The 13,273-nt window shown below is 38.3% G+C and overlaps 2 protein-coding genes across 2 annotated transcripts in view; one reads left to right on the top strand and one right to left on the bottom strand.

The window, feature by feature from the left end:
- Positions 1-1,270: 1,270 nt before the first annotated feature.
- LOC100605842 (olfactory receptor 10Z1) lies at positions 1,271-2,212 on the top strand. The gene has a single exon (XM_003258672.2). The coding sequence runs from the start codon at positions 1,271-1,273 to the stop codon at positions 2,210-2,212; it is 942 nt and encodes a 313-aa protein (XP_003258720.2).
- Positions 2,213-5,526: 3,314 nt separating this feature from the next.
- SPTA1 (spectrin alpha, erythrocytic 1) overlaps positions 5,527-13,273 on the bottom strand; it is a 75,894-nt gene continuing 68,147 nt past the window's right edge. Inside the window, exons 46-52 of the mRNA XM_003258671.4 lie at positions 12,837-12,854; positions 12,336-12,387; positions 10,029-10,216; positions 9,065-9,118; positions 8,534-8,680; positions 7,637-7,781; positions 5,527-6,207 (exon numbers count right to left, since the gene is read on the bottom strand). Coding sequence (XP_003258719.2) covers positions 6,082-6,207; positions 7,637-7,781; positions 8,534-8,680; positions 9,065-9,118; positions 10,029-10,216; positions 12,336-12,387; positions 12,837-12,854 — 730 coding nt within the window. The 3' untranslated portion in view covers positions 5,527-6,081. The remainder of the gene's footprint in view (positions 6,208-7,636; positions 7,782-8,533; positions 8,681-9,064; positions 9,119-10,028; positions 10,217-12,335; positions 12,388-12,836; positions 12,855-13,273) is intronic.

Genomic DNA, 13,273 nt, shown 5'->3' with positions numbered 1-13,273 from the left:
CTGAGAAAGAAGCTGTTTGGATGGAAGAAGATATTATTTACCACCTGGAACTAGGGGTGTGGAAGACGGTTTCTTGGTATCATTTGGAGACATCACACTGCTCAGAATGGGAGATTTCAAGATGCATCTCAGGTCTTTCTCCTGTGGGCTAGCCTGCTGGGAGGCAGTCTAGTGCATGGGAGCTAAAAGGCAGGACTTGCTTTTTGAGCCTCTTCAGGTCAGTGTGAGTCTGTTCAGGTGAGTGGAGAATCCTCCCTTGACTTATGCTTTGGCTTCGAGTAGAGTTTTTGGAGGCAGCAGTACCTGATTTTGGTCTGAGAGATGCCTGCTGCACAACCTGCCTTGAGCCCTGGCTTTTTCTTCAGTGCTGAACATAGATTCACAGGTAAAAGGAGCCTGCCCTACTCTGCCGAAGGAATTTGGAAAGGGTAAAATGGCTTGGAAGAGGGGTTGTATAGATATAGAGATTATTGTTGAACAAACTATTTCTTATTTCATATTCATATTATCGTGTGTTCCATAGTCTCTAAAGAGAGTCATCATTGTAAGGGGAAAATAAGGATAGATTAAGACTCACCATACTTGTTCTCTAATCCTGGTTCTGTGTGACTTCAAGAAAGTCACTTCACCTCTCTTGATCTTTGTTACCTGATCTATAAAACAAAATCCGTCAAGATCAAGTTTCCCTACCTCCCCCCAAAGTTCTAACAAGCAATATGAGTGTGTCCATATGTGTATTCTTATGTGATTGCGTATGTATAGAGACAATATAAACGTATATGTGGTGTGTGTATCTTTATATGTGATGTATCTACGAATTTGCATGCTATCTAAATACATATGTGTTTGTAATGTATGTGCATGCCTGATATATTTGTGCATATGGCCGTTACTAGCAAATGTACAATTTATAGTTTTGAATGTGTAAGATATGCATAATTATGTGTGAATGCTATAAAGCATATATACACCTGCATGTATGTAGTCATATATATGTTCGTGTGCAAGTATGTGCATATGAATGTCTGTGATTTTGCATCTGTGTATGTGTATATGAACATACAGTCAAATGAGAATGGACCCATACATTTGTGTCTAATTTAACAAATACTTTTTTGAAGTTTGAGTAGACTCTAAATCAGAGCTTCCTTTTTAAGTTACAACAGGAACAAGAGAAAAGGAATCCATATCATTCACCTTTTAAAGAAGCTAGGCATCTACTGGCAAGCTGGAAGAAATCAACAAATCTATCAGGGATATATCTCTCAGAATGGGGCAGACCAATGTAACCTCCTGGAGGGATTTTGTCTTCCTGGGCTTCTCCAGTTTTGGGGAGTTGCAACTCCTTCTCTTTGTCTTGTTCCTCTCTCTGTATCTCGTCACTCTGACCAGCAATGCCTTCATTATCATAGCCATCAGGCTGGATAGCCATCTGCACACCCCCATGTACCTCTTCCTTTCCTTTCTATCCTTCTCTGAGACCTGCTACACTTTGGGCATCATCCCTAGGATGCTCTCTGGCCTAGCTATGGGGGACCAGGCTATCTCCTATGTGGGCTGTGCTGCTCAGATGTTCTTTTCTGCCTCATGGGCCTGTACTAACTGCTTCCTTCTGGCTGCCATGGGCTTTGACAGATATGTGGCCATCTGTGCTCCACTGCATTATGCCAGCCGCATGAATCCTACCCTCTGTGCCCAGTTGGTTGTTACTTCCTTCCTGATTGGATACCTCTTTGGACTGGGAATGACACTAGTTATTTTCCACCTCTCATTCTGCAGCTCCCATGAAATCCAGCACTTTTTTTGTGACATGCCGCCAGTGCTGAGCCTAGCCTGTGGGGATACAGGCCCCAGTGAGCTGAGGATCATTATCCTCAGTCTTTTGGTCCTCTTGGTCTCCTTCTTCTTCATCACCATCTCCTACGCCTACATCTTGGCAGTGATACTGAGGATCCCCTCTGCTGAGGGGCAGAAGAAGGCCTTCTCCACTTGTGCCTCACACCTCACAGTGGTTATTATTCATTACGGCTGTGCCTCCTTCATGTACCTGAGGCCGAAAGCCAGCTACTCTCTTGAGAGAGATCAGCTTATTGCCATGACCTATATTGTAGTGACCCCCCTCCTTAACCCCATTGTTTATAGTCTAAGGAATAGGGCTGTACAGACAGCTCTGAGGAATGCTTTCAGAGGTAGATTGCTGGGTAAAGGATGAAGGTTACCCCAATAGGACACTTTCTTCTGTGTAGGCTGGGCATAGACCAAGAACCCAAGCCAAAGGGCCAGGTATTCAAGGCCTCAGGCCAAAGCTGTCCTACCCCCAGTCTTCTGGAAGAGTCTTATCCTGCCTTTTGCCCTTCCCCCCTCACCCCCTACTGCTTGGAATTCGGAGGTGGGGCTTCCTGCTCTGCTCACTGTGCACAACTCAAAATGAGCCCAAAATCTGAATTTTAACTTTCAGCCTCCTAGATGCCACCCCTAGTTACTGAAACCCATTAAGAATTAAAAATTTAATTAAGATAATCAAGAATTTTTTAATTGAGCTGAACAAAATGAGGGAAGTTTGGAGTGTTCAAGTTCAAGGCAGGGCTGGCAGGAGCCCATCAGGGATACTGTAGAGATTTCCAAAATCATTACATAATTAGACTATTTGACCTGTAATGTTCTTCCAAGATTTGACACCTGGGGAATATCAGCTTGACAGGTTAGTTTAAAGCTTTGTTAAATGAACAGGTGGGTCATTTTTATTCCCACTGGGTGTCTTTCATCTTTTTATGTTTTTATTATTTTTTTAATTTCAACTTTTATTTCATATACAGTGGGGCACATGTGCTTATAGGTTCCTCACTGTGCTATTGACAGTAGCAAAAACATGGAATCATCGTTTTATATAGTTGTCCTCACTATCTCTGACTCTGTTACTTTGCCCTTTTTGTTTTAATTGATTTTCCAAGCTGGGTGGATTCTATTTCAGAAAATATATTTACTTCCTTTTTTTTTTTATAATTGTTAATGTTCTCTGGTAACTTCAGAATCTTGAGTGTCAAAGACCCTTCTCATTTAGGTCACTCACCAAACTGGATACTGTTCTTTTGAATCTATTGCAGAACTATCTATTCTGCCTATTTCACTTTCCACATATAATGTGGTTATATATAGTGGCAGACATTATTAGAGAAAGTGTAATGAACTCACAAGACCGTCAGGCAGGAGTTTGAATCCAAACTCTTCAACTTACTAGCTGTGTGACTCTAGGTAAGTTATTTAACATTTTTTCAGCTTCCGAATTCTTATTTTTACAGTGGTTGTAACTTCAGTTTTGTGTTGGTGACTAAACAGGATCATGCATACAAAGAATTTAGCACAACCCTTGGATCATAGTGATCTTCCAATAAATTCCAGTTGCTATTAAAATGTGTGAAGGAAAAAGATACTGGCTTTTAGTTTAGGTAGAGTTTACTGTAGGTGGAGGATCAGAGAAGACTTCATATCTTAAATAGTATTTGAACTTGTTCCTAAAGGATGGGTGACTGGGGAGAAAGTACATTCTCAGAAGAGAGAACGTAATAGCCAAAGGCTTGATGGTAAGACAACATAGGCCTGTTTCAGAGTGTGTGAGTTATTCAGAGGGGCTGGAAACACCTCACAAATGATGCTGAGAAGTTAGTTTGAGTCAAGACTTACTTGTTGAAAGAATTTGAATACCTTGCCTCAGACATGGTCCTTTTGTCTATAGGAGATAAGGCACAGTAAAACGTTGAACAGAGAGAGGCATCTGGGAAGGGATTCAGGAAGATTAATCCAGCAGCAAAGGGGATGATGATTTCAGCAGAGAGAAACCAGAGGCAAGGAGATCAGCAAGAAACCCATGGATATCAGCTTAAAGAAAGGCAAAGAGGCTTGAATATGGATAGTGACATTCAGAGACTGAAGGAAATCACAAACATGAGATTTTGAGAAGGTAGAATTCATAGGATTTGGCAGTGAGATAGAAGTGGGGCATGGCTTGAGAGACAAGGAAAGACCTTAGGCCAAGAAGATATTTTTCAGACAGAAATCCACATTTTTTCATGCTCTCAGGAAAAAAACACATCCTCTAATTGGAATTTGATGAAAACTGAATTTGAGAGGAAGGAAGCTAGAGCTCAGAGAACAGGATGAAGACAAGTAGATGAGTTAGTCAGATAGCCAAAAGGGCCTCATCAGGGGAGAAAGGCCATCTACTCTAGAGTTCTCAATATTGGGAGAAGTAATCCCTCATTGAACTGAGGCCATGTGAGCAAATTCATTTCACCAATTCATTCAGTCTGCCCAGAATAACATTGCCTAAATGCCCAGTGACCAATGGTTAGTAAAGACGTTTCAAGTATTGCTAAGTAATACTTAAAGGTCTAACTTCCACATGTAGTAGTCTTAAGTATGGAAGGGTATAAAATCACTTGGAGGGATTTTTCCAAATAGGTGTTTCTGGAATCTATCTCTATTTGTTTCTACCTTGAAACAATTGATTTGGGATAGGGACAACATAATAGTCTTCAAAATCTCATTTGGTGATTCAAATTTCCTCTCTTGATTAAGTATGTGACTATGTGCTTAAAAAGGGCAAACTCTTCTAAACCCACTAAATGACTAATAATTTGATTTAGGCCTTGAAAATTTTTGGCAGGGTTAGCATTAGGGGAATGGAATCACATCCACCTTTGCTTGTGATTATTTTCAGCACAAATAGTTTTAGACTATCCATACGTGGTAAGTGTGATATTAAACAATGCTAATTTTCGATGGCCTATATCTTTCCTAACTGTACTATTTTTGGTAACTTATAATCAGACAATTTAGACATTTGTGAACATTAATTTTGAAAATACTTTCTGCTTGTTATATTCTATAGTATTTGACTATTTAAGAAAAGAATCACTAAAATACCTGTATGTTGTTAGTATCAATGATAACTTTTTAGCTTTAACCAATTTTTTGTTTAAAAAAGGCTCCTATGACAGGATTTGTCCTGCACAGATTCATTTCTATGCAGAGGAAGGGACTGGGACTTAAGATGGTAATCGAGTGGCAACACGAATGGATTGGTAAGTGGGGACTATTTGTGCAGAATGCTGGCAGTTTTATACACAGCAATTAAGAGATCTAAGAATTCTCACCAGCAAATGACACCATTACCTTTTATAAATCAAATCAGAATGTCAGCATGTAAACCTGTTCAGAATAAACCTGGCCTGAAAATTTTTGAAGATAGTATCACCTCTTATTTTTTTAAAAATAATTCTTAATTTTATAAATAATTCTATTAACTGTTACTTTAATAGGATATTGAAGTATTATTTTTATTACATTAAAACTTAAGAGAAAATACGGGAGCTTGGAGGACAAGAGAAAGCCCTGCTATGCTGGAATTTTGTCATTCTGAGAGTAATAACATCTACAATAATTTTGAAGTATGGAAAAAAAACAAGAAGAAAACAGGTGTTATGCTGATCTGTGTGTTGTTTCATTGTACAAACTAAAATATTCATGTTTCCCAGAAAATCAAATATCTTTATTTTCAAATTTAAATTTAAACACATTCCAAAGTTTAAAAAAATTGTTTGAAAATTGCCTTGGATTTTATTTATCTACAAAACCATGGCCCTTCTTTACAGTAAAATTTGCCCACTCTTATATAAGTACAGTTCTCAGAAATATAGAAGCTAAACATTTTACTTAACTTTGCCCAAAAAAATATTTTTAAAAAGAATTACTTTATTCTGTAATCGGAATAAAGCCAAATGATAAAGACATGCAAAACAGAAAAAATAAAAACAGAAACTTTGACACCCATCAGCAGTGACTAGTTGCATACAAAATAGCTTCCACTCCTCCAACTCTATTAACCTTTCTATCTCCCACCCTTGAGATTTTTTAAGATCCTACAATAAATGTAATATGCACACAAACACAAGCACACACACACACGCACACACACACACACACACGAGGCCATCTTTATCTTCCACATTTGCCTTTACTCTTTACCCCTCAGTAAATTTCCCACGACACTAAGATATTCTATGATCCACGAGGAGCTGCTTATTAGTTGCCGAAGTAGGAATTGGTGAAGCCAACATAGTCATAGCCAGAGAGATGGCTTCGACCCCGTGGGTCCATATATTGCTGCATATGTGTGGCACAGAATGACACTTGCTCTGGGGTAAGGGCCTGAAAAGTATAAAAAGAGAAAAATACAGTTATAGGGATTCAGAATAGCTGGTTCCTTGGGGCTCTCCATATTACGCCTTAAATGCAGGAAATGGATAGTCTCTGGAAGACGCAAGCCCTATTTCTATTACACACAATTTTTTTCTCATAAATTTATAATTTCTAATGAGTAACTTAACTTTTAATCTCAGCCCTTTCTTGAAAAAGAGAGCTTACTCACTTTGATTATTCTGTAAATCTCATTCCCTAAAGTTGTTTTATTAAATAGAAGGAATTATATGCCTAACAACATTTGTTGTCCACTTGATCTAGTTCATCTTCCTGGCTGCTTTGAGATGTGGGGACTAGCATGTTTTATGAGTAAGGTAAAATACTCAAGACGGTAGAATAACTCACCAGTGGTCACACTGCCAGAAAGTGGCAGAGCTGGGACTTGAACCTATGATCCTCTTAAGCCAAAGAGTTCCTCTATTCACTGTGCTGTTTGACTACCAAGTGGATCCCTAAAGAATCCAATAAGAGCATGTGGGTGGGTGGATGGTGGGCTCCAGATAGTGTCTGGAAGACCACATCATTTTCTTTTTGTAACAGCTTTGTTGAGGTATGATTGATAAAGAATTGCACCTTTAACATATACAGTTTGATGAGTTTAGACAACTGGATGAGTTTGTGCAAAATGATACCATCATGTATGCGACCCTTTGTAATCTGGTTTCTGCTTAATTGTTTTCCCTTTCACTTCCTGTTACTATCTTCTTACTTTATGCTTTAGGTATTAGGAAAATCTGTTTTTTCAAGTTCCTTTGCACACACACTTGACTTTGCCTGAAACACTTGGGCTCTCCTTTGGTGACTTGATGAGTTCCTACACGTCCTTCAACACTCACCCTGTGTTAATCATAGATGATACCTTCCCTGATGCAAGTATTTTAAGGAGAGGAATGAAGAAAGCTCTTGGAATCAGAGAGAAGAGAGATTACTTCTGGTTGTAATAAAATTCCCCACATCTTTGTTCCCATGACAGATGTGTTTGCTTCTGTTACAGTGTTTTTAACTTGTAAAGTTCTGTCTTCTCCACTACACCTGAATTTAGGGATTGTGTCTTACTAAAGTTTGCACTCCTCGTGCCTGGAACATAGTAAGCACTCAATAAATGCTCTTTGAATTAATGAGAAAAAAAAAAGAAGTAGCCTTAAAAACTGAGTTGCAGATTTTGAACTGATTCTCACATTCAATAGAGTACCACAGTACGTTTTTGAGTTGGGTCAAGACAAAATGAAGTGGTTACCAAAGCAAATGACATTTTGTGAAAGGGGAGGTCTGAAAAAAAAAAAGTGAGTGGGTTTTTTCAAAGTAGGCCACTGGGCCTGAGATGACCAAAATTCAAATTAGAATGACAGTGTAGTAGGGGAAGCAACCAGAATCGGACCTGCTTCATGTCTTCTTTGGTAATATATGATTTGCCCTCTGCCAGGGCTTGGAAGGCATTCTCTATTTCATCACTGGACTTGATGTTTTCTGACTCCTTGTCAATCAGGAAAGCGGTATAGTCCTCCAGTGAGACATAGCCCTTCCTGTGGGAGAAATGGATCAGGAGCTGAGCCTTCTCAAGGCAGAGAAGGAAGGCCCCTTTTTTATCCTATTCAGTGTCTCAGAAACAGAGGAAAGCCAGATTCTCCAAGTGCCTCTTCCAACTAAGCTTTCTGGGATGAGATGGGTTATGCTCTCCATTTTGGCTCCCCTTCATCACCCTCTTACAGACAAACATTACTAAGCCAAATATTACTAAATATTACTAAGCTCCAGACTGTTTCAACATGGGTCATTCAGCCTGATTCTCGGTGAATTTTGAAATTTCCCATCAGCACCAGTCCTCAAATAATTTCTGGTCTTCTTTGGTTTTTAGTATTAGCAAGAATTATTCCCTAACAGTAACTTAATCTCTTGATGATTCTAACACACTCCCATAAGCACATAACAACCCCAACCCCATGTGTTGGTCTCTGAATCACCTATGTCTCCTTAAAATCTCACATACATGAAGGGATTCTTCTCTCTAGTCTCATCCTCAGAAGTAGCTGAAATTCATAGATTGAACATAAATCATGAATTGGAGAAATTGTAAAGCTATGAGTTTAAGTTAGCACCATTCACTGCTGAGCTAATCTTGAAAGGGCACCAAGAGCTGCCTAATTCATTTATGGTTGCCTATTTCTTCCTATTTTCAGATGAGTTAATTTCATGTTTTATGGATCATTTTACTCTCTGTGCTTCTCCCTCCAAACTCCCATCCCTGCTGCGGTCTGACCCTTAGTCTTGTTCCTACCTCCCTGGATCCACAGCATCCAGGAACTTCTCAAACTTGGGCTCACGTTCATCCTCCTCCACCATGGGCAAGTAGTAATTGAGTCCTCTCAGGCAGGACCGGAACTCTTTGTGAGTCAGGCGCCCTGTCAAATTCTCATCAAAGTGTCTAAAGAATAAAAAAAGAAAAAAAATTGTCAAGTTCAATAGAAAAACCAAGTGAGAACAGAAAGGAATATGTCTTATTGTGCCAGCTGAAGCTTTATTGACCTGTCATAAAACTATCAGAGGACTGAATAGAAAGCCTGTCTGTGTCATGTACATTTTTTTTAACCTAATGGATAGAGAGAAAAGCATAAATCACTGAGAATGAAGAAATGTAATTTTTGAAGTCTGAAAATCTCACAGAAAGCCATGACTGGAGCTAATGAGCATATCTAGATCTTCATTTAAGATTCCACCAAGCCTCATAGAGTGAGAGAAACATTATTTGTAGACTCATTCTGAATAGTCTGAAAAACAAAGAAGCAGTTAACTATGAAATTATACTCACTTATAGATTGTGCTAAACTCCTTTAGAGTCTCTTCACTCACACCTATGGTGTCCCTGAAAGAAAAAAAAAAAAACATGAATTTACCCTGTAAATAAAACACAGGTTAGCAGAACAAAAGCCACATGGAAGAGAGAGGAATTTTAATGGACAATTTGCTATTTGAGTCATCTAGTTCAAGAGCTGGCAAACTATAGTCCATAGGCCAAATCTAGGCTGCCACCTGCTTTTGTACAGTCCATGAGCCCAGAGTAGATTTTACATTTTCATATGGTTGAAGATAATCAAAAGAAAATTTTTTGAAACATGAAAATTACATAAAATTTAAATTTCAATGTCCATATATAAAGATTTATTGGAACATGGCCATGGTCATTCACTTATCATAGCTGCTTTTTTCACTACAACAGCAGAATCAAGGAGTTACAGCAGAAAATATATGTGCCTTACAAAGTTAAATTATTTATTATCAGACCATTTACAGAAAAAGTTTGCCAATCCTAATCTAGATAAAAATGTTGCCAAAATGCCATTGAGACCTAGAGCTGCTTTGATATAGTGAATTTATCTAGAAAATGAGTTTCTGCCCTTCTGCTCTATTTGGCCACACTTTAAATGTTTCTTTTATTTTAGACATTATATTTTAGATAAAATTCTATGAAAGGGAATGGTTTCCTAAGAGATCACATAAGATGGTGAAAGAACTCTGAGAAATTGGGTATAAAAGTCAGTTGTTGTCCAAATGGGTGATGAGTAGGCTCAGGTGGATGGAGCGCACTGTCTTTTATTTCATGATGGATTTCAGTATAAAGAGAAATAGTCATTCCGTGGGGCAGTAAAGACCCAGAATATTGGTTCTCTGAAGCAACTCTTTTATCTAGTGCACCAAACTCTCGCTCTTAGTTAAGGTCCTATCACCTAACACCACCTGCACCCCTCCCTGCTCTGGCCGCACGCCCTCAATACTTGGCCTGGATCTGTTGCTCCAGGTTGTGTTGCATCCGCAACCCAAGCTGGTAGAGCTGGTCCCATTGCTGGGCTAATCCAATGGTGCTGTATTTGATATCAAGGATGAGAGCATCTTCCAAGTTGTCCCCCAGGTCCTCAATCTTGGTTAGTTGACGCTTCATCGCCTGGATCTCCTTCTGTTTTCTCTGGAAAAATGACAGAGAAGAGAGACAGTCAGTCGCCCAGGTTACCAGCTCAAAACCTAGAAGTGGAAGAGGAGGTAACAGGCTGATTTTATTTTCAGGGATCTTCTTGTTCTCTGTGAAAAGATGAACTACTCGGGAAAACCACTTCACTTCTGTAGTCCTCATTTATAAAATAATGGGAAGTTTAGGTGAATAAAACTTGTCATTCTGGTATTCTTTAATATATAAATCTAAGAGTTAGTAGTTATACACACACACACATACATCTATATCTATATATTCTTTCTATCTATCATCTATCTGTCTGTCTGTCTATCATCTGTCATCTGTCAAGAGAGCCAATAAATAAAAATAAAATTTCCAGAGTCCATGCATCATCATTGGCTCACAGTGATCTGCACTAGGACTTATCTGCAACACTGATTGTGGCTGAGTTCTCAGGCTCACTGAAGCTCCACAGTGTTCACTCCTGGGCCGCTTTCATCAACTTGGGATGATGTTCATGTGCTGCTCCTGCCACGCAGACGTGTTTTATGCCAAATTTCTGCATCTTGCCCATGCTTTCTCAGTGAGGGAATATTGCTCATAAGGGTAAGTGTGAATTGATTCTGATGATTGTGGAGTGCAGTGAAAAAAACGTGGTATATAACAAAGCTTGTAGCCCTTCAAACGTCAAATTTGCCTGACATCTTTTTTTAAGTTTTATTTATATATAATAGATGTACATATTTCAGGGTATACAAGACAATTTAATACATTCATATAATTTGTAAAGATCAAATCAGTATATGTGGGATGTCTATTACCTTAAATATTTGTCTTTTCTTCATGCTAGAAACATTCACAGTATTTTCTTCCAGCTATTTTAAAATATACAAGATATTATTGTAAACTATGGTCACCCTACTGATCTATCAATTACTAGTCTTATTTCTTCTATCAAACTGTATATTTATACCCAATAATCAACCTCTCTTCATTCCTCTATCTCCCCCTACCATTCCTATCCTCTAGTAACCTCCAATATACTCTCCATCTTCATGAGATCCATTTTATTTTGCTCCCACCTACGAGTGAGAACATGCAATATTTGCCTTACTGTGCTTGGTTTATTTCACTTATTATAATGACATTCATTTCCATCCATGTTACTGAAAATGTCAGAATTTCATTTTTTAATGGACAAATAATATTCCATTGTGTATACCATGATTTCTTTATCAATTAATCCATTGATGAGCAGTTAGGTTGATTCCATATTTTGGCTATTGTGAATAGTTTCCCTGTTACCTCCTGTCATAAACATGGGAGTGCAGATATTTCTTTGATATATTAATTTCCCTTCTTTTAGATATATACCCAGTAATGGGATTGCTGAATCACATGGTCTTTCTCCTTTTAATTTTTTGAGGAATTTCCATACTGGTTTCCATAGTGGCTGTACTATTTCCACTTTCTCTACATCTTCACCAGCATCCATTATTCCTTGTTTTTTTGATAAAAGCCACTTTAACTCAAGTGAGATGACAGTCAAAACTACCCGACATCGTATTCTTTAGTATTTCATTTTTTTGTTAGAAAAAAATTAAATGTAATTACTTAATTTTTTTCTCCTGCAAGAATAATAGTAAAAAAAAAAGTTGAGAAACACTGTTCTAACCCATTACTTCGCTCAATTGTCAAGAGATGATTAGATTCAATTGTTTCATCTTACTACATCATATAATAACAGAAATTTGCCAGTGTTAGGCACTTTTACATTTGCTCCTTTACTTCATCATCAGGTTCTAAATCCTTTGTAGCCACAAAACATGAAACCACTCACCCACTGTTCCCAAAGCCTCTCCCACTCTGGGCAGATCAGAGTCTCCCATGAAATTCTTTCTTCAGGGCAAACAGCGACTCTACAATGGGTACTAACTCTATTGTGAAGATGCAGAAATTGAAATTCAGAGATTTAAGTAGACTGAGGTTTATATTCATATGTGATGGCCTATGGTTAAAATGGACTTTAGGTGATACATACCTAAAAGTATCACCTGGGTTTCCCTTTAGTGATTATTTTTACACTCCTTATAATTTTGGCAATATCTTCAGCTAATGAAAAAACAATACTTACTTTATTTGCTTCCAGCTGGGATTCCAGAGTTCCTGTTTCTTTGAGCAATGATCTAGTTAAGAACCGAAGGAAATCATTATGCATCACATCACATGTCAATATTTCACACATGCATACCAACTCGAAGCTCCTCTGTTTCAGCTTCTCAAGGTTAGGTGGCTTCCATGAAGCAAAATTTCACAGAGCCAAATTTTCACAACCTTGCCAGACTGATGAGAAGGGAAGACTTTCCCCAGTTCTTCTCTGACTAGGAGAAGGCTTTCATGTACCCCTCTTGATTATTCTTCTTAAATACACACTTAAGCAATGTAGGCAAGATTCCATCTAGTGAAGTATAAGGGCCGAATGAAATATGATGAGCTTTTCCTTCTCACTCCACATTTTTATTTACATACTACCAGATTACAATGGAATGAAGATGCCTCAGCACTAAGTCTTTCTTAACAAATTCTTCCAGAATAATATAATAAAACAAACATGATGATAACATAAAATACTGACCCATCCAGAAAGTAAGCCCTGGACATGGAGGTCCGGAACAGGAATCACATGAGAGAAAAGGGAGATGATATGTTAAAACGGATTACTTTAAAGATCTCATTTCCTCAGACTTATGAAACATTTTAAATCTTTTGTTGCCGCAAAACATGAATCTGTCCACCCACTGGTTCCCAAGGCCTCTCCCATTCTGAGAAGATCAGAGTCTCCCATAAAGCTCCTTGCTTCAGGACAAGGAGCACCAATGTCAAGGAATATGCTTGGTGTTGGACACACACCGCCAGGATGTGATGAAGTCACCAAGAAAAGAGGAAGAGAAGGGTGTTCTGTGTCTTCTCTACCTTCTGTCAGATGGTTTAGACATGGTATAGGATTTCTTTTTGTTCATTTATCGTTGTCAGTGAGTATGTAGAAAAGTATATATCATGAATTGTCTAAAC

This window comes from Nomascus leucogenys, chromosome 12, assembly GCF_006542625.1.
Source record: "Nomascus leucogenys isolate Asia chromosome 12, Asia_NLE_v1, whole genome shotgun sequence".
Classification (NCBI taxonomy): domain Eukaryota; kingdom Metazoa; phylum Chordata; class Mammalia; order Primates; family Hylobatidae; genus Nomascus; species Nomascus leucogenys.
This window is presented reverse-complemented; position numbering and strand designations above follow the sequence as displayed.